Here is a 23,035-nt window from a genome sequence, read left to right on the forward strand (position 1 = left end):
TTAGGAGTAAAAAAAAGAAAAGTAAAGAAGAGAGGAGTGAGTGGAAGAGAAGTGGTGGATAACATGTAAAAAGTAAGAAAAGGGCCCACTATATATCCAAGTGTCGCAAGAAGAATGGAGCCTCACACAACTATTGTTGGTTGGACCTCTACCATTGTAAAAAATTTCTTAATAATTACACTTTCATCATAATTAGAAGTTTTAGGTTTAAGTTACTTTATTTTTCGACGCGAATTTAAATTTAATTGATATGAGCACAAATATTTTATTATTAATTCCATTAAACAAAATATTGCCTTCCATTAATCGTCAAGATAGTAATAATTGTGTGTGCATGTGGAAGACGTTGATATATCTAAGTCAACCCTTGGATTAGGTTATTGACTTTCAAGAAGTTACTAATATAAATAGTTAATTAAGTTGCAGAAATGTTGCTATTAGGTAGGTGGCTTTTTTTCTTTCTTACTCCGTATTCAATATCCACATTGAACTTCGATAAAATCTTGATTAACGTCAAAAAATATACTAAACATTTCCTATCAAAGGCGACTGCATATCCATAAACTCAAATTTGATATCTTTGATTAAGAAAAACCGAACGAACCCATCATCTCCGAGTTTCGAAGCTGTGGTTGAACCCAAAGGTTTTAAAACATTGAAGTTTAAGTTTTAGAAAATAGAATCTTGAAAATATATACGTAACTCCAAGCTGCAGCAAAGCTGTAAGAGATGGCCTGAAACTGGCTAAGAAAAGACAGGCCACAGAGTCATAAATTAAAACAAGAGTATCTTTTGAGAGTAGTACTATACAGTACTTCTACTGTTCAAATTTATATCGCATAGTATTATAAGCTATAATAATTATTAATTTAAAATATTTTACTCATATAATAATAATTGTTCATTATATTATTTTGAGATGTTTGACAATATGTGTTTACTTTATGAAATCAATGAATAATTTTACACTTAGTATCAAATTTACCTTTATCATTAATTATAATCATTTTCTTATTATATTTTTCAAGACATAGTTTATTACTCCTTCCGTTCACTTTTACTTGTCACATTTTGACTTGACACACCATTAATTTTTATTTTTATGATAACCAAGAAATCCGCATGTGACCCGCCTTTTGGACCAATCATAGCCTTATAAACTCAGTGGATAATGGGCCCGCCCCTCTACCTTCTCCACTTAAATACCAGACTTTGCTATATTAAAAAATAATTATTGGTATAAGTATTTTACCAAACTATCCCTATTAAATGATGTTTAATATTAAGTCGTGAAAAATGATTTGAAGAAAGAATATTTAATGAAATATAATTGTCTTTTCTTGATATACCCCTTAACTTTGTCATTTAGAGCTGATATACCCCTCGTTATAAAAGTGACACATATATACCCCTAATGTTATACAAATGGCTCACATATACCCTTTTCCTCTAACGGAAGTGAAAAAATTAATTTTAGTTTAATTTTATTAATTATTTTTTAAAAAATATAATCCCATATGGGTATATTTAATCCTCCTCAAACATATATTATTATTTTTTAATTTTTTTTTTGTTTCAATGACTAATTTAGATTTATTATTTTGATAGTCAAATTTATTTAAGTTTTGCTAATATTCTTGTAAAATTTCTTATAGATGACCCAATTTTTTTCTTCAAATACAAAAATTAAATTACAATATATCCGAAAAAATAGTTTTAAATTATAATATAGCCAAAAAAAAAATAGTTTTAAATTTTTTTCTTTACACTAAGGAATGAAAGAAAAAATAAAATAGGAAAAAGAAACTCAAATAATGATAATCAAAAAGTCAAAAAATAATTTATGTCCAAAAAAAAATGAAAATATACCTTGAAATTTTCTAGAAAAATCATATATACCCCTAAATTTTTTTTTAAAGAAATCAAAAGTAAAAAATATAAATTTAAAACTAATTTTTTCAAATTTCCATTAAATGAAGGGTATATGTAAGCTCATTTTGTAACGGTAGGGTATATGTGGGCTGTTTATATAACGGTAAGGGTATATATGAGCCACTTTCGTAACGAGGGACATATCAACTCCAAATGACAAAATTGAGGGGTATATCAAACCCCTTTCCCTTAATAATATACTAAGTTTAAAAATTATATGTTCAAACAAATTTTAACTTCAAATCAATCTGATTTTATATCGTATGTCCAAATGATCCGTAGTTGATGTGTTATACATATACTAGATGAGCACATTAAGGATAACAATTATTCAATTTTTTAGAATTAATTTTTCATTGTGTTTGAAAATGACAATTTCAAACCCGGTATGAAATTGTAAGTTATTTTTTTTTCAACTCTATTTTTCATTTTTTGAAATTGTAATTAAGTATATGTAAATATAGACGCTACTTCAAATACTCTTTATAAAAAAAATGTTATCAAACATAACTGCATTTTCGACTAGAACGTATAAATTTTAAATATTCTAAACACCTACTAAGCATCTCTAGTAAACATGAAGCATGATTCATCAAGTGGGGATTGGAATGGAATATATATATTTGCAGGGAAGAAATATTACCCCCCTGCCCCGGCCTTTTTGTCTTTAAAGTGAACTACGATATCGTGTTCAATTGAATTTAATAACTTTTGAAAAATTGAATTTAAAGGATATAAATTTTAAATTTTGACTTCGCCTCTGCTTTTAAGGATACTAGATGTACTAGACAATTTCCAACATGACAACTTGAGTCTCTAGAAGTTGTTATGATAGATTTTAAATACTCATTTTGTCTTGACTTACTTTCATTTTTAGTAAGTCTAAAAAAGAATGACACATTTATATATTAAGTAACAATTTAACTATAAAATATATATTTTACCGTTAATGAAATGATTACAGCCACACAAATTTTTATCATTAATTTTTGACCACAAGTTTTAAAAACCTTCATTTCTTTCTTAAACTCCGTACCTAGTCAAACTACCTCACATAAAAAGGGGACGAAGGGAGTACTATATGTGCAAGTGGGCTAATAGAGTTGTATGTTAGCTGCTAGGTAGTGTTAATGTTGGTAGTTCAAACACAGAAAGGATGCCCCTATAATGAAGAGTAGTAAGTTTCTGGTGAAAAGGAACATTCAATAAAGGGGAAATTAATAATCATTGTATAGTTCATTAACAAGTGTCTTGTCAAAGCTAAGTGGAGTCAGAGTTTAATATTTTTGGATTATGAATTTGAAAATATATTTTCTAATCAGTTTGTAAAATTGAGAGATGATAATTTTTTTAATTGTTAAGTAGTATAATTAGTTTTAATTTATTTCTCAACATATAATAATTAGGGGTGATATGATAAAGTTTATAATTTTATTTATTATTTTTAAGACATGTGTCAAGTTAAATATGAACAAATAAATATACATGAATGAAGACTGAAGAGCGTATTCTTATTATGATATTATAGCTAGACATATTTAATTCTTATTTCACCCTTATTATCTTGTTTACACTTTAGTTGACACACTTAGACGTGCGAGAGTGTTACATTGTCCCATATATTGATGTGTGGAACGATGACAATTTATTTATTTTATATGATCTTATGCAAGACTCTTCACTTTTTGAGTTTTTCATTTAATTAGTAGGAGGTTGTTATACGCCTTGTGGTACTTATACCACTCATCTATCGGAAGTTTGACTCTCATCACTCTGGCATATTATCCAAAGGCGAGTTGAGCCCTAACGAGCGCAAAATACACACTATAAATTATGCGCGATGGAAGTCCTAGCCTAAATTGAGCTCTCAAGTTAAGCTCGTCTTTATCTAAACACAAATTTGATAAACAATATCAATATTCACATATAAAAAATTTAACTTCGCATAAAATTCACATTAAATAAACTCAAAATAACTCATATTATATAACCATCAAGCCCCTTGCACAACTTTTTAGAATATGATTCCATGTAAGACAAGATCAAAGTCAATGAAGTGTATGTGTTTTAATGGTTTAAATTATGTAATGGTGCATTTTTCTTATCATTTTCTATTGCGTTGAAAATATGGTGTTTTATCTTTGGGTTATATTTTATAAAAGAAGGATGAAAATATTGTTTTATTTAATAATATGATAAAAAGTGGAAGAGAAATCACATAAAAACAAGAATATGAAATGATTCTCCAAAAATGAGAAGTTAATAGCACCTACTAGAAAAGGGCACCAATACACCAAAAGCCCTTTAAGAGCCAATGGATGATATATACCATCCACCTACTTGCCTATTTTGAATATTTTATTCGTTTCAAAATAAGTATTATCTTAATTTAATTGATGTGTAATAAAAAATACATATTACTCGTGTTTACCAAAAGTAGATTGATTGTTTTATTGTGCACTTTTCTTTAATGTATCTATGGTTATTTTATGTGTTTTTTCTTATTAAGAGAGCACTTATTTTAGGACGAATTAAATATTATTTTTTTCATTTTATATTACTTGTTCATTTTTTATTTACACATTTCATAAGAAATCATTAATAAAAATGATAATTTTATTAATTCACCCTTTTAACTCTTCCTAATACTCTCTATTTACGTGTCTTATTATCAATACCAAAATTAATAATGGAAGAACTTTCATGAAATTCTATACTAACATTTATACTTTTAAAAAAGAGAATTAATTTTAAGAATTAAATAATTTTTTAAAATTAATTTTATCTTAATTTTATAAATTAACATATAATTTGTGACAAATATTTTTTTAATAAATATGGATACGTCATAGACGGAGCCAACCTTGGACGAAGGATGGTTCAATACATATTTTTTAAATATTACTTATAACGTATATTTAATTTTGCTTAATTTTTTTACTTTGCGACTAAGACGTAATATGAGAGAGAGGGAGTAATATACACAGTTAGCGATGACTAGTAAATAAGTGAATTAAGTAATATGCAAATAGGCTAATCACTTTACCAATAAGAATTTGGTGGAGTGGTAATACTCCTTTATTCTTAATAAAAAATTTCGAATTCGAGTCTTTTTTAGTATAAAGTCATCTTTATTAGTAATCACTTTACCCCAATATGAAACTTTTTGATATGAATCTGAATTTAGTTGAACTTAAATATAGGTACCGAATAGAAAAAATAAAATAAAATAAAATAGGCTAACCACTTTACCTATGCAAATAAATGTATAATAGTTTGCTTCATTTCCGTTGGAAAAAGGGAAAAACAGAGTCACATGGGTCATTGAGGACCTTTTCCTATGCAATAATTAAAAACTTTTTTCATCTCTCATTTTTATCCAATTATATATATACACCCTCATTTGTGCTTCCACAAAAATTCTCTTTATAGCAACTTTACTACGTAAAGTAAATTAACAATCCAAATAAACTAGTAGTAGTAAAAATATGTATTCTATTAGGATATACTAGTATATAGTGTACATGTACTTTGCGTTTCAATAAAGCTAACAATTCTACCTTATGGACAATGCAATTAACAAATTTTCAAATGAACTCAGCAAACGATACAAATCACACGTAATAATATACATGTTAAATTCACTGTTAAGTAATAAAAGCGATGACTTAAAAACTTAAAAAGAGTCGTGAAGGAATCTCTTTTTTCCTTTGAAAAGAAACAAAACTAAAACTAAATTGGAGTTTGGTTTATATATAAACTCTTCAATTTTCGTCGTGAATGATAATTCCAAATAAACATACCCATAAGTCACTCCCACTACTAAGCATGCACCAAAAATATTCACACTACAATAATTAAACCTTTGATTAAAAACATCAACATACATTGCAAGTCGCTGTAGCAACCATCCATACTAGTAACAGAGACAGATTCAGAATACAAACTTATTGTTAATCCCCTCGATGAGAACAGTGCCTAGTAGTTAAAATATTGGCAAGAAGTATGATTATCGATTTTCAACCATCTGAAAATTCGCAATCGCTATTCTTCGAGTGTCCGAAGTTTAAGTTTGGCCAACTCAGCTATCTACCTTCTCACCCACCTAGTAAAGAGACTCATCTCTCTATAAAAAGCCCTAAAGCTCCTCCTTTTCAACGCTTTTTACACCAGATCTCTTGGACTGACTCCTTGGAGATGCGTGCTTGCTGAGGGAGGTCATTTTTACCATCTACTCTTTTCTGGGTCATTCTCTCTCTTACTTTCTCTCTCTATATCTGCAAATGCATTTGCAGTCATAATCTGTATATATATATATATGTATATATCTGTGCATCGACACATACAAAAGCAGACACGCATATATATGGCAAGTGGGTGATTTGATTCTTTTTTTGATTTGATTTTGATTTACGGTTTTTGTTTTGGTTTTGCGATAACAGAGAGAGAGTTAGAGAAGAAGAGATTTCATCATCAATGGAGAATGGTAGTAACGGCGTGGTGACGTTGTTGTTCACGGAAGAGGAGTTGCGTGAGATAAGTGGGGTCAAGAGATGCGATGATTACGTGGAGGTGATGTGTGGGTGTACAAGCCACCGATATGGTGATGCTGTTGCTAGACTTAGGATTTTCTCATCTGGTGAACTTGAAATCACCTGTGAATGTACTCCTGGATGCACTGAAGGTTCTTATTTTTTTAAAAACTTTAGATCAAAAGGGGGTTTGCGTCAAATGCATGTTGTTCGTGGGTTTTATTCTATCGTCCACTCTGTGTTCTTAGCCGGTTTGATTTATGTATAACATTTTATGTGTATGTAAATTTGTCTCAGAGAGCATAGTTTCTGCCTCTGTGGTAGTGTGTGTTGAAGGGTTTTGATGTTTATTTGACATTTTTGTGTGTCTAATAAGCATGTCAACCTTACATTCTATCCACTTGTGAGATTATACGGGATATGTTGTTGATAAGCATGTCCGCAAAGGTAGAAATACATTGTATGTTCGTTATGTGATAATGGTTGTTTAAGGGTCTGACCTTTGATGCAGAGTTAGAGTTCTGTTTGATTTTTCTTCAAAGCATTGTTCTTTCTGGTTGATGATAGTTTTCATTTTTGATGGTATCAACTTATGCTAAACAACTCATTGGTTCTACCATTTCTACAACTTGGCCATGACAACTTTCTGAAAACTATCAACTCTTAATTTATTAATGCTTATCGTGGGGCTTGTGCAGTGTTTTGGTTGAATATTTAGCTGTGATATCAAAAGAAATCTTATACTATCACTCACCAGATTCTCTCGACAGCATTTGTTGTCAGAGCATATTTCTCTTTTTAATCATTCACTATATGTATCTTCTTGGTTTCCTCCTTTCTTTATTTTTTACAATCATAAGCCACAAAGAATCGATTATGTACTTGATAAAATAACACCCCACAGAAGAATTATCTGATAAAGTAAATTAAGTCCTACCACTTGTACTTGTGCTACTTAACAAGAGTCTCTTTTTTCTCTGTCTGGAATGTAGATAGTCAGCTTCTTAGTTGTTAATACTTCTTGTATATGCTGTAAAAATGAGTGGAGAGTTAATTGAACGTGTTAAGTAGAACTTTATGCTATATTGTTCTCTCTTTTACATTATTTCATAGTCTTGTTGTGCATTGTGCTCCTATATATTAAGAGTTTTGTGTTTTGTGAACAGACAAGCTTACTCCGGCTGCATTTGAGAAGCATTCTGGGAGAGAAACTGCTAGGAAATGGAAAAATAATGTATGGATCATTGTCAATGGTGATAAAGTTCCTGTGGTAAAGACCCCATTGCTAAAATATTATAACAAGTCTTTAAAGCATGCTATTTCTCAAAATGGAAAAGCTTGTCATCGTGATGAGTTCCTAAGATGCACCGAGTGCAACAAAGACCGCAGGTTCCGTCTCCGTTCAAAGGAAGAGTGCAGAACTTACCATGATGCTTTGGCGAATGTGCATTGGAACTGCTCTTGTATTCCTTATGACAAGTATGTTCCTCTTATTCAAGTTTGTTATTTTGTTCTTCATTTTCTGGATTCACCACCCTCTTATACATACATGCTGCGGTTGATTTTTTCCTAAAAGAATATTTTATTTAATTGATCAAAGTAACAAAATTTGTATCTTGTTCACAGAATGGGTATTGTCAATGGTTGCAGTAGTCATGGAATGGGAAAATAGTTGCATCTTGTTAGTTTGTCTTGGAAGTCTTTAGTTAATTCATGAGTGCTCTTACCTTTGTAAAATCTCTATATGCTTTGTTTTCCCACTTCAATCATTAGATGTCTTTCAGTCCAGCATGAACGACCAGGCAATTTGTGTTTTATCGGTGGATCTTGTCCATTCTAATTTCTAGTTCTGCTCCACCTACTTCTGCCCCAAATAAAAAAAATAAAACTTTCATATGATAATGGTGAAATCCCGGCAAAAGGAGGAAAGTCATGAAAGATGAAACAGAAGTACAGGCAGGCAATTTTTGCATGCTGTGCAACTTGCATGTTTGGGAGAAGGATTCAAAGAAATATTTGATCTTCATCCTAGTGAACTGTCATTAGCAAAGTACTTTATGATCTGACTGAATTTGAACTATGACTAAGCATTCATGTATGACCGATAGCATACTAATACCGTGTAGGTAAAAGGTGAAAGAACCTTATTTTAGAAAGTACAGTTCAGAATTTGAGAGGAAAGCTCTTTGATCAGTTTATTTACCTTTATATGATGCTCTATTTTATTTTTCTCCATGTATGCTATAGAGATGGAAAGATATTTTAGGATATGTGGTTACATATTAGTTTTGAAGCAGATATTCACGTAATATCTTACACTCACACTCCCCCAAGCACAAACTGAAAAAGGAAAAAAAAAGTGCTTATTCTGGGGTGGGAAGGGAACTCATATGCCTTTTGCTCCCACATCCAAGTTAAATGGCACTTCAGATTTGATGATTTATGAAGAGTTAACAGATAAAGGGTGACTGGAAGTAAAGCTTAATTACAGCTATTACTGCATTGAAATAGCTACCAATTTCATTTCCAGAAGTAGTGTCTCTCAAAGAATTTTGTTTTCCGATCAAATGCTCATGGGATCTCTGCTTATGGTCAGAACTTACTTCTCTAGTTGAGAACACTTTTTTGCTTTGTTATATTTTGGAAGTCGACCACTTGTTCTTGAGATAAATAATTGTTTATTGTGAGCATTGGAATTTAAAATGCCATCCCTTGTAATTGCATCCACTCCCCTGCACATGCCATCTGCTTTCTTGGTTTGTATTAGTGAGTACCCTTTCACTCTGTTGGATCTGAAATATTGTAGTTTCAAGTGATGTAAGACAGCTTGTTGATGCATGTCCCACCGTATTAGTTGGTAGAATGCCAAGTGATATAAAGGAATTTGCTGATGCATGTCCATCTTATTAGGGGGTAAAAAGCTTTCTTTAACGATCTATCCTTTTGCAGTTGTTGACCTCACTTCTCAAAATTTGGGAATTTGTTTGTTAGAGTGTCAGCTTACTTTGTTCTTTCTCTTCTCTTGGAGGTGTCAAATATGAAGTGATGCTGACCTCCAAGATATCTTAGTCTTGTTGTTAATTTATGGACTTACTCGATTGCTGGCTTGTATGTAACAGATTTTCATGTGATGATGATGAAGAACGAGCAAGCCGTAGGGTGTACAGGGGATGTTCTCGTTCTCCGACATGTAAAGGTTGCACCACCTGTGTTTGTTTTGGATGCCAAATATGCCGATTTTCGGACTGCAGTTGCCAGACGTGCAGTGACTTCACTGAGAATGCAAAAGGCTGAATTATTCTATAATTTGTTTCCAAATTTGTATGGGGTATGTTTTCCCCATATCATTAATTCATCTGAATCCATGCTACTCATGTTTTTGCTGACTGACATATATTAAGACCCATTAATCCCAAAATTGCCGTTTTACATTCACAATCAAAGGTTTCTTCTGTCTATAATATATTGATGCATCATGCTCAAGTGCTTGACTACTGTTTCCCTTTTCATTTATTATTTTGATGCGGAATATAAATTTATGAGTAAAACTTCATGAAACGTCATGTCTGAACCCATTATATTTAATATAAAGTTCAAATTTTTGGTCCACCAATAAATGTACATGTGATCTTTACAGCATATTTTGACAAAGAATAAACCAGCTAAAAGTTATTAAAGTATTTCATATTTCCAAAAAGATGCCTCCACTATTCTGGTTTTCCTTTTTCGAAAGGGCACCCAAATAATTTTGTCATGCAAAATCAAATGTAGGATATATATATATATAACATCAATATGTACACTTTTTCGTGATGGGAAGAAAGAAAAATCATTTGTTGTAAACCTCTTTTATTAATGGAGGATGAATTTGCAAGACTGAATCAATCATTTTCATAGGTCTAACCCATCGGTAGCCCCCTAAAGTTGGTACCAATTTTTACTTAGACACTTTAGCTAAACTTTGTTCATTTTAGACACCTCATGTCATACTGCATTGTGTCATTTTAACACTTTTTTAACAATCAGTCAAATATATAAGATGTGTGTAACACACTCGTTGTGTCAAAGTGACAAATTAAATAAAAACATGTGGCATATTTATTAAAAATAATTTTTAAATAATAATATTTTAGTAGAATGAAGAAGTACCCAATGACTAAATGACATGTGGAATTTTTTACACACAAAATTAAAAAAAAAATAACCCAACCACACCAAGGTCATCTTCTCCGCCCCACCCACCCACCCACCTAGATCATCTTCTCCACCTCTGCCCACCCTAACCCCAATCCCTTCCCCACCCACATCATCTTTTTCAAGATTTTTCGCTGTCCTTCTTTGCAACAACATGAATCGTTGGCCCTCCTAATGGGTTGAAATTTGTTTTATTGTGAAATATCTTTGTGTTGAAATTCGTTTTTTTTGTCAGTAGCATCATCAAAACTATTTCTCCATGGAAGGGGTTCAAGTTTTGAGAGATGGTGGCTGAAAAATAAGGAAGAAAATGAAAAAAATAAAATAAAAATGATTAAATGAGCCTTTCACACACTGGTATTGAGTGTATTACACTCACTATGCCATGTCAGTAAAAAGTGTCAAAATGACACAACGAAACATGACATGAGATGTCTAAAATGAACAAAGCTTAGTTTAGGTGTTTAAGTGAAAATTTGTGCCAACGGACACCGATGGATTAGACCTTTCCCATAAAAGCACAAAGTCTTAATCTAGTCACTAAAAAAGCAAAAGGTTAAGGAGTCATTTAGTAAAAGGTATAATAATTCTAAGAAAAAATAAAGGACCATTTTATTCTGCGTTTAATTGGATATTATATAGTGTTGGAACTGTTTATCCATCATTTTGTCTTAGGGATGAGATAAGTTATTTCACCATGTATATGCGATAACTTATCCCAAAATAACTTAATTTGGATAATTGATCAAAAAGTTTGGCAAAAGAAGAACGTAGTACTTTAGTGAATAAGAAGCAAATATACATGTCGAAAGCCATGAGAGAGGTAAAGGACGTAAATAAATTGATCAATAAATTCTTAAATATATTTTTACTACTTCACCATATGTTTTCTTTATTTAGTTTGTCTTAAAGGATCAACTTATTTAATTTGGTGCAACCACCATATATGAATAGGAATATTATCCAACAAGTATTTAAGGGTGTGGCCTAGTGGCTGATTACGTGGGGTGAGCATCATGAAGTTTCAGGTTCAATTTCTAGCAAAGAAAAATATTAGGTAATTTCTTTTTAGTATTGGTGGACATAATTACGTGATACTTGTTGAGTACAAAAGATTAGTATGTAGTATGTACTATAAGTTTTAAACATTTTACATAAAAATAACCTCAATATACAGTCGCCTAGTCAGTTTTTGATTATTCTAGGAGCACTCCCTTCGTCTTAAATTAATAGTTATGTTTTGCTTCTCAAGAGTTAATGTGACTAATTTTCTAAGCTAAATCACCTCAATATTTCATAAATAAAATATAGATATTTAAAAACTATACGAAAAGTACGATTAGTTCCATATGAACCTCCCTTCACAATTGATTAAACATTAAAGTTCATATTAGTCAAAATATTATACGAAATTAGAAATAAACCATAATATCATCGAGAGAATAGTCGGTTTATTAAGTCTTATCACTTTAAACTCCTCCTTCATTAAACTTCGGACTTTTCATGAAATGATTTATAACGCCACAAATATCAATGACCTGTCATCTAAATAAAGAGGTCAACAATATTTGGACACGAAGAAAACCTAGAGAAGGTAAAAAAAAAAAAATGAAGAAAGAATCCAGGAAAACAAGTGGTTTGTTTCACAAGGAATCAGTACAAAGTCTGTTTATCACCAAAGGTTGTGGTGGGCGAGTGGGAAAATACCCCTCCGCCCTAATTAGAGGACTCCAATTCAAGTCTTGGAAATGAAGTCGCCTTTGGTAGAAAGTGTAACAGATTACTCACGGCTCAAGGAGTCAATATACATCATCAGCTATTTATATATGGTACAACTACACAAAGAGACATGATATTAGTACTGGACTAGGGAGTCCTAATAGAAAGTACTTTACTCTCCAAAGTGGGACCTCCTAGTACAAATCTGAATTAATCGAGCTCCAAAAAGAAAGTTACCAAATGCTTGGTGGAAAACCGAAAATGGAAGAATCCAAAGTCTGGTTCTTTGCATATGAGTACCTGATCCCATCACACTCTAAGATCATTCAAGGCAAAAACTGAGAGCAGATGTGTAAGGCCAATGCTTTTGTGTATCGTTGTGCATTTTCGAGCAAGGAGAGGACTGGTGGAAAACAAACATTTCGAATTTGGGACAAAATTCATTACATAAGGTGGATAGTCCTACACACACTTGACCCCCTAAAGGAGAAGGGAAAAGTAAAACAATAAAACTACTATACTACCTTTCTAATGGAAGTTACAAAGTAAAGGCTTCCACAACTTCAGTTACGTTGTGACCTACCTCTCCTACCACCAAAACGGCCACCACCCCTGTGATTTCCTCTCCGACCACCACCAGAATGAGCGCCTCGATTGAAGTTTGGAGAGACATTAATATTGTTCTGTCCTGATTTTGGACCATTCTCTGGTACCTGACCTCCCAAATTCATGGGTGAAGGAGTAAATTGGCCTGGTAAGCCCATTGGCGAAGGTGATTGTCCTTGATTGAAGTTTGGAGAGCCATTAAGATACCCAGGAACCACAGCATTTGGTTGTGAATTATTGTTCTGTCCTGATTGTGGTCCATTCGCTGGTACCTGACCTCCCAAATTCATGGTTGCAGGAGTAAATTGGCCTGGTAAGCCCATCGCCATAGGTGATTGATTAAAAACATTTTGTCCAAAGGCAGGCCAAGGTCCAAATGATGGCCCTGCACCAAAATTTGGTAGTCCACCTGGGAACATAAAGCTAGGCGGAAGAGTTGGATTTATTTGCTGCTCAAAAGGTAATGCATTTGGCAAAGGCATTTGAAACATTTGCTGTGGATGACCTTGTTGGGGCCACGACATACCCATATTCGGCAGTGTGTTAGGAAAGCCCATATTCTGGGGCTGTTGATATGGGAATCCATTAGGCCAAACTCCAGTTGACGGTGATGCTAAGCCAGGGGAATTTTGCATATGAGGGAATGGAGGAACTGATGGAGGCCTGATACTCTGTCCATGTCCTTGACGAGCGGCGCTTTGATGAATGCCTTGATCCACAGGAGCAGCAGCAGCTGGGATAAAGCGTGGACTTTGGTCAACTGATGGCTTACCATTTTCACGTTGCACATCTGTAGCCACACCTTGATCATGTTTCCAGTTCTGTGATCGATTTTTAAGATTCCTTTTGTCCTTCTTCTTGTTTCCTGGTTTCTGGTCATTTGTGATGCCCCTCTTTTTCAGTTTTAGTATTCTCCTGTGTTCAGCTTCCTTCTCATCATCTGAAAATTCATCCTCAGACGCCTCTTCATCATTTTCACCAGATGCATCATACCCTTTCTTGTAAAGACTGTTGTCATTTAAGATATGACTTGAAAATTCAGGGACGAAAGAGATCAAGGTGCCTGGGTGGATTCCAGGGGGAACTTCGTTGTCAGAATTGTATCTTACAATGTAGTACGGGTTCTTGACAGGCCCAAAAATCTCATCTACTATACCGAGTGGAGATCTGTTTTCTGTTATCCAGAGAATAGAACCATCACAAAGAGGAGTATGCTTCTCCACTCCTTCTACTACAACTTGGGCCCCAATAGTCTGTCACGCCATACATAGATGAAATAAGCCATTTAGATAACAAAGTTGAATTAAATATAATCAAGCACCATTTACATAATCTTTAACTTTTTTGTTTTCAGCGTTTTAGTCTTACCGATGTCACAACTCCTACAGGCTGCATCTGGTGATGTGGTTGCAAGGTTGCAGTCACTTCCGGAACTGGGGGTAGAACCTGCATTCAACAAGGATGATTGAATTTTTGCACGTTGACATAAAACATGAAAAGCAAATTCAAAACATCACTTTCACGTGCTAATCATCCATGCAGGGTGAACAAAACAAATACATGTTTCCAAAATCTTACTGTACTTCATTTCACTTAACACAAGTCAACCCTTTTAAGTTCTTCAGGTCAGCACCATAAAATTTCTGAAAAATGTACATCTGCTGGCTCCTACTCGTAAGACAAATAACTATGAGACCGAGAAAGTCACTATTTTCATGTCAAGAATATATTTAGTGCAGAAGTGCTTAGAATACAATACAAGCAAATGATTGTTATGGTGATACCAACTGTTGAAATTAAACTAAAACCATATGAGAAGAAGTGTGAAATCCAGATTACCTAATCCACCAAAAGATGCAATGTTCAGCAATGGACTAAAATGAACAGGAATAGCTGGTTGTCTGGTTCCAACTGATTTTGGAGTGACGCATAATTTCTTGATGGATTTATAGATAGTTCTTTGGTTAAAGTGCTTCTTAGAGATATAGAACACTCTACTCTTAGGTGTTAGTCTTAATATCATCACTATATAAATTTATTAGCAAATTACATATGAAATTAGCACTCTCCCCCCATAGATTAATACCAACTGACAATGATTGATCAAGATGTCCTTCAAAAGATAAGCAGACAGATATAAAATAGAGACAACACAATCTTTTTCTTCTTCAAAATTATGTTCTTCCATTCTCTGTTTAGTATGCATTCGCAAAGTCTACCAAAAGTGACATGATGCCCGTGAAGATAGAAGGTGAGGTAAAAACAGAAAAATCTAACATCACTCTTTATGTTTAGGTATGGCCAATAACTGGGACTTTGGATGCATAATCAGGGAGACAGATGAACTCCACTTCGCAAATACACACAGAATTCACTAAATACACAGAGAATTTCAAGCTGTCAATCGAATGCTAACAGATTTGCAAAGTTTTGTGTTTCAGAGTTGACTATACGTAGGCCAGTCATTCTTTACTCGAAAATTCTGTTCATGATTTACAGGGATCTATTAGAGTATCATCTCTTATAGAAGCCCTAAAAAGGGTGTCTTTTCTTGCTATTTAGCTGAAATTTAGACATTTTTCCATTGCATTCCATAAGGTGCAGAAGAATCAAGCACTTAGACTGAGTATATACTATATACAATTACCTACCAAATTATTTTGCACTTAACCTACTTCCTCAAGATAACAGTAACATCAGTAGTATTAGCATTCAGTGGCAGTATACAATGAGAATATATACTCACTCCATATACGCATCTAAAATGAATTAGTATATTTACCGTGGCACTATAATAATGTTCTCCAATTTAGCGAAGATATATTCATAATTCATAATTCAATTAGTATTATTGATTATTATGTTCATGCAGATACCTATTCATGAAATGTGAAGTAGTGCTCATGTTCTGTAATAAGACAACAATCTCCTAAATGTGTATAGGACACCAGTTCTTTCTTGCACTTTAATTTGACTCCGGGTTCCATTGGAAGATGCCTAATAAACTAGGTACAAATAAATTTTGTTACTTTATACATATGGTTGATTTCGAGCACCCATCCTATTCCTCAACCAGTTTCCATGATTGAAAACAAATGCAGATTCATAACTCGAAGCAGCACTGCCTCAAGTAAATGTCTTCTGTAATGGACCAAAATTTGATTAAGCAATAACTGAGGGATAATTAGCTTAAGTGGTATAATGACCGTGGACGCCTGATATTTCACTTTCATTAAAAGCTCAAACATAGCAATAATTAGTAATTCAAATGCACTACCATTTACATATAAAGTGATAGTAATTATTACCTGAACCTCATTCTTAGACCTGATAGGTCCCTTAACACCAGTGTCCTCGTCGTCGTCATCCCAACCAACCATCTCATCGACATCAGATGCTACAATCTCGCCTTCTTCCATATCCACCTCCTCTTCTACTTCATCATTTGAACTACTCTCGTCTTCATCGCTGTCACTACTAGAGGCCGAGGAAGAGGCTTCACTTTCACTTTCAGACTCCGTATCACTATTACTCACTGTACTTCCATTTCCATTAACACCCGTATCATTCACAATTCTTTCCTCAGCCTTACTACTGATGACAACTTTATTATCATTCTCCTCATTCTTGCTAATCACCGCCGCCGCCGCCACCACACTGCCACTAACATCAGCTTGATCAACCACTCTTTCATCCTCTGTCCCACTTATGCTAACTCTACCCATCTTCTCCTCAACTATACAATCAAAGTCCTCAACTTTCATCCCATTCTCAGAAACCCCAATTTGACTCTGTTCTTGATTCAAACAACTCAAAGGGTCCTCAGTTTGAATATCACATTTCTCAGAAACACACTTTTCTTGATTCAAACAACTCAAAGGGTCCTCAGTTTGAATATCACATTTCTCAGAAACACCAATTTGACTCTCTTCTTGATTCAAACAACTCAAAGGGTCCTCCATTTGAATTTCACTTTTCTCAGAAACTCCATCATTACTCCTGAACTCAACTTCTACAGAATCAAGCTCAAGGGATTCTTGATTTCTATCAGCCATAGGACTATCCGACATCAAATCACTGAGGGAATCAAAATCAAGAAGAGAATCAGCAAAAGACAAAGACAATTCGTCAAAATCAGGGATAGATAGTAGGCTTAAAGGGTCTGAAAAAGGTTGATTTTTTTTATCATCTTCAACCTCTTCAGCGGTTGAATTGTACAGAAAATCCACCATTATCAAGTGATAAAAATTGGGGTTTCAAGAAGTTTATCATAGTAACTTCAAAAATAGGAGAATACCTGACTTTATAAACGTATGAGAGAGTTTTGGTAAGCGATTTTTTTGGGGCGCTTAACTTCAGCAATCAATCTTCTTAAACCCTACTAGGGTTTAACAGAACAATTTACAGGGACAAAAATCCCCAGCAACTTTGGAAATAGAACAAAATGGTCCTTATTTTGTATTTTTGGTCTTCAAATGCACTTTAATTTATATTTATACAAAAATTATTTGATATTTGTTACGGTGGAAGAAGTATCACAATTTGGTTAAAAATCAAACCAACAATTGATTTTAATTTGATTTGCCTTACATTTTTAAAAGTGTAATTATTTGGAATAATTGCATAAATACATAACGTAAGGTGCCATCTCTAAAATATCCTATCATTTAAAAAAAATTATAAAATAAATAAATTATTTCTCTCTCTCCTAATATCGGATATATCCCTCTTATTATGAATCATGTGTATTTTAGTACCCGATACATACACCCACTGTTATTTATCTGAAAGGCTATGTATCTGAAGACTAATGTATCCGACAATAGAATAGAGACCAACGAATCCATAAAAAAAATCTTAATTAATGTGTTGTTTGCAATGTATCCAACAATAAAAGAATGTATTCATGAGTTATGAAAAATAAAAGATTATTGTAATTGGGGAAAACTTCTGAAAATATGGTATAATAAATTAGCACCCAAGTATATGGAATTTCTGTACTTTCCCCTAATTATGTAGAATGCAACTCATAAACTTTACTTACCATCTATTTAACCTGATTTATACGAATTAGGGAAAATGACCATTTGGCCAAATTATTTACCGAGAAAATGGCCAAATGCGACCTTTCTCCTCTTCTTCCTCTTGCTACTTCCTTCTTCTTTGTTGTTTCTTTTTTTTTTAAAAAAAAGTCGACCTATCGCAAACGTAAATAGTTTTGAGTGAATTATATATAAAAATACTCAAAATATTGAGAGAACTTCATATTTAAAATTTAGAACTGTTTAGAGGAGATTTCGAGTTTGTCGAAATTGAATAGTCAATGTATGCTTCATGTGTAGTCACTAAGTGTATACTTCATGTGTAGTTAAGCTATATTCAACTTTTTGGGTATATCATAATGTATAATTAGTGTATAACACATGCATAGGTAAGTTATATTCAATTTTTGAGTGTATCATAATGTATAGTTTATATATATTTTCCAACTTAAAAATCAGGAAAATAATTTTCCTAGTAAAAGTAGAAAAAACAAAGTTTTAAACCGGAATGAAATGGACTTTTTGTGCACTTCCTCGGCCCATTGTAATCTATGGAGCAGGCCCATTCGACAAGGAGATACAAGAACAGCCCAACTAGCCCAATACAATGTGTATACACCAGACATGATTGTAGGGAATTTTGCAATTTACTTTTTAAAATTCATATAATTATATGGTTGTTGAAAAGCATATGAAAATAATTTACATATGCTTTTTGAAAACAAAAAAAAATTGAAAAACATTTATCTTCTGAAAAATATTTAATTGGAGTATAGACTTAGAATGTTTATGTACATTGGTTTAATTATTTTTCAATTTTCATGCTTTCTAAAAGCCTTAGGAACATACAATTTGTGGCATATACAGTATTATAAACTATAAGGTAACAAATTTCTCAAACTAGAACATATATATTTCATCAATGTATATGTTAATCAATATGTACAATATGTTAGAAGGATCCAAAATCATACTAGCTATAACCTTTAGACACTAAACTTGTTTAGAATTAAAGACCATTTGAAATAAAGTACTCCCTTTGTCCCAATTTATGTGACACATTTCGGATTACGAGATTCAAGCAAGTGTATTTTTTACCGTAATTTTTTCCTATATCTTTTAAATATTTTGAATTATCAATTATTGAGACTTATAGTACTTTTTATGTAGTTTACAAATATATAAATTTCATTTTAAAAAATTTGAAAATTTCATGAGCAAATTCTCGGTCAAACTTAAACTGTTTGACTCTCGAAAAGTGAAATGTGTCACATAAATTGAGACAGAGGGAGTAAATGATATTGATGGTAAAGTCGACCACAGTGGTCTGAGAGTTTCGTATGAAATAGGACTTTTGCTCAACGAATTAAAGGTATATCCAGGAATAACAAGATGATTATAGTATTGAGAAGATTGATTTTATTATTATTTAAAAAAAAAGAAGAGTATTTTAGTAGTCCTTAATGGATACGTAACTAATACCAATGGCCTCATTAGATGTATCCCAACAATGCCATGTTCATGAGCATTTTCTAAATGTTAAAATTTGATATTGAAATGTCACCATTTTATAGACACATATTCCTATAGAAAAATATATCAAGATTGTATAAATTAATAATTTGAAAAGGACTTTTGTGATCAACTATAATGCACTAGTTATTATAGACTTATAAATGGAAAATATCTTAATTCGTTGAGCAAATACTCCCCACTTAAATTGTTTTTTTATTTTTTATTTTTAGAAGGATGAGATGTATTTAGACCCCATATGAGATAGTGATCTTAACTCTTAAATAATGAAGTCCATAAAATAGAATATAATCAACACCAAAAGGTAACTTCATGCATATTCTTTATCGAAAAATTATAGAATATACAGAAGTTAAATATATATTTAATTTGCACTCTCTTAATATAATTAAAGAAAAAAAATTGCATTCATCGCCAAATTTCTGATTCCACAACTGATCAACACTAGAACTTAGCTAGAGTCGTTGCGTGTTAGAATTGTCAAGTGTGATTTTTGTATAATCATATAGCCAATAGGTCTAAAAAGTCAAGTAATTAGAAGAGAGTTTGGCAACAATATAGGCTCAATCATATTGTCAACATATTCAGTTAGTTGGGGGTTGGGTTTTATCACTAGTGAATTTGGAAATATAGTTTTTTTTTGAAAAAAAAAAAGTATTTGGATGGAAAAGTACCTTGAAGTTGAGGCGATTTAATTTGAATCATATGATTTAATATCAACTTGGATTGAACAATAACTATCTAAATATTGATGTTCTATAGCTTCCGGCCTTTCAATTTAAATATCTTAGTTTGATCAGAAGAAATGATCTCTTATGATTACTTATAAGTTAAACAGAAAAACATAACATTTTCATATAGTAAAAAAGACATAGAACTAAAAACAAGTTTGATTATAATAAAGATAATTGAGGTTGAAGAAAGAATTTTGTAATTTAATACGAGGTAACGAGTAAAGCTAGATAAAGGTGAGCATACAATGACATGTTAGAAAGAAGCCAATTCATCACATAAAAAAACATTTTCAAACCAATACCATAATTTTTACTATAACTATTTACTCGCATGTTATCGCCATAACGTATAAAACTTTATTATTAATATATTATTGTTGTTGGGGATTGATTTGAGAGCGAATTTGTTGACTAAAAGCTTATTATTTTTAATCTCTTCTGGTCCACTAATTATGATATGAAACCTTTAAAGAGCCACCGTTATTTTATTTCATGTATTTATTACTCTAATATTCTTTGTTGACATTATACAATATCCATCATATTATATAGTCGACACATCAAATATATATATATTTTATTTATATAGTGACAAAGTCAAAACACTCTACACGTAATTGGTTGCATGTAATAATTAATATGGCAACCCATCACTCCATGATCACTCACAGGACTACACGTCTGCCCAAAAATAAAAATTAACTATAAAAAGAAAAAAATGCTTTTCAATTTTTTTAAAAATCAAATAATTTTTTTTTCTTTTTGATATATTTCAGGAATAAGACAATTTCAAATTAAATGAAGGAACTAGTCTGAAAAGAAAAAAGTTCTCCGTTCACATTGTTTTCAAAGTTAGAGGAGAAAATATAGGCAAAAGATATTACGAGCCCTCTGTCTTCCATATCTATCTAGAAGATGAATATCTGTAAACTTTTATATACTCTTTTAAAAAGAATTATTATAAGGATAAAATGCAACAATTAATTAATTATAATTTGACTTTATAAATTAATAAATAATTTAAAATAATTTGGACAATTAATATGTGACTAAGAAAGGAATTAATTAGGATTGCCCACTTATCTTTTTGAACGATAAGGTGTAATTTGTCCCCCACGTGAAAGTGATCTGAAATAATGGACTTCTTGATATAGAAAGTTTTCAACATTAATAATAATATTATTGTGTTAGTTTAGCAAGAGACTATATATCATTATTTATTATATTAAGTGAATTATTGGGCGGCACACCCGTTAAAAAAAATTAAGGACATAAATTATAGATTATTTTTACTATTAATTTTTTGATTATTTTTAAATTAATCTCTTAGAAAATGTAAAGTATAATTTAGAATCTTATTCCATGAAAGGGTAAATATGAAAAAGACTCAATAATTTTCTTGAAATTCAAGAGACATTTATTAAATAATAGTATTTCCATTGTCCATCTTTACTTGTCCTGCTAAAAATGATTGTTCAATAATACTTATCTAGTTTGAAAAATTAAAATATAATTTACCTTTATATATATATATCTATTTTGTCCTTGCTATTAAATATTATGCAATATTAATATATTTTTCAAAAACATTAATATATTTGAAGAATACCTAGTAATATTATTTTTATTTATTTCTTAAGATATATGTCAAATCAATACTGAACGATTATTGTTAGCCATGCGAAAGAGTAGCATTTTAGCGGTGACGGCAATTTGAACCAATCCTAGATTTAATTTAATTTAGTCATAGTCCATAGATTGAGGGAATACTTACAAATGCTCCTACTTTTTTTTAATTATATATATTTATTTTTATGAGGTCCAATTATGATGAAGTCATTAAATAGAAACCGTGTATCTTATTTTTCATAGTATAACTTTGTTCTGTGTTTTGACTTTTATTATATAATTTATATATATAACAAAGTCAAAATACTGTAACATGTAATATTGCAGAAATATGGCAACCCGTCACTCCATTTTAACAAAGTCAAAATACTGTCTTATCTAGATATGATGACATGCTAAAAAAAATTCGTTTTTCATTTAAGTAGTAAAGCCAACGTAGTTCAAAAACAATTTAAAGATATAGGTCTTTAATTGCTAAAATTTCTGATTCCGTCAAACGTTAGAGGCAAATGTATAGGTAGCGTCAGGAGCTTAGCTACGACATCCTTCGTCAGAAAATTACGTTATAACTTATATATATGTGTCAAATTCTACATTTAAATGATATATATTTAAAGTTAAACACCTTAACAAAAGTTATGTCTTTGGCGCAATGATAATGAATGTGAATTTAAATGAATGAATTTTGGATTTGAACCCCAAATAACACAATATTTTTTTATTTTGTTTTGACAGCCACACAGCTCCTCCACTGGACAAAGGCGTGTACAGATAAAACCATTATCTTCTAATAAAACTATATACTTATATTAATACACACACAAAGTGTGTACTTATTATTGCCTTAATGATCAATAATCCAACTATAGTATTTATGAAGCTAGCTATTTGCAAAATATTAGTATTTAATTTGAAACGACCAACAACAAGAATATTAATGAAAAATGCTTTGCTGGCAGTAATTATCTCTATCGTATGATGTTGCTATATGTTCAGTATTTTCATATTCTCAAATCTATTGTCTATGACCCATGGACTGGAGGCAAAATACAATTAAAAATAAACAAGTTGGATTTTTATGGGTATTTACCAACATATGCAAGTTCAAATTTAA

The 23,035-nt window shown here is 31.8% G+C and overlaps 2 protein-coding genes across 2 annotated transcripts; one reads left to right on the forward strand and one right to left on the reverse strand.

Moving 5' to 3' along the window:
• Nucleotides 1-6,048: 6,048 nt before the first annotated feature.
• Nucleotides 6,049-9,899, forward strand: LOC125817613 (protein ULTRAPETALA 1-like). The gene is made up of 3 exons (XM_049497162.1): nucleotides 6,049-6,616; nucleotides 7,631-7,943; nucleotides 9,584-9,899. Exons 1-3 carry the CDS (start codon nucleotides 6,409-6,411, stop codon nucleotides 9,756-9,758), a joined length of 696 nt encoding a protein of 231 aa, XP_049353119.1. The 5' UTR covers nucleotides 6,049-6,408; the 3' UTR covers nucleotides 9,759-9,899.
• A 2,887-nt stretch (nucleotides 9,900-12,786) lies between these two features.
• LOC125817562 (uncharacterized) lies at nucleotides 12,787-17,423 on the reverse strand. Its single transcript, XM_049497108.1, has 3 exons — nucleotides 16,292-17,423; nucleotides 14,352-14,429; nucleotides 12,787-14,236 (listed from the first exon to the last, which is right to left on the reverse strand). The coding sequence occupies exons 1-3, from the start codon at nucleotides 17,213-17,215 to the stop codon at nucleotides 12,941-12,943; spliced, it is 2,298 nt and encodes a 765-aa protein (XP_049353065.1). The 5' UTR covers nucleotides 17,216-17,423; the 3' UTR covers nucleotides 12,787-12,940.
• Nucleotides 17,424-23,035: the final 5,612 nt, after the last annotated feature.

This window comes from Solanum verrucosum, unplaced genomic scaffold (genome assembly GCF_900185275.1).
Source record: "Solanum verrucosum unplaced genomic scaffold, falcon-dt-bn FXZP01000280.1, whole genome shotgun sequence".
NCBI classification, from domain to species: Eukaryota; Viridiplantae; Streptophyta; class Magnoliopsida; order Solanales; family Solanaceae; genus Solanum; species Solanum verrucosum.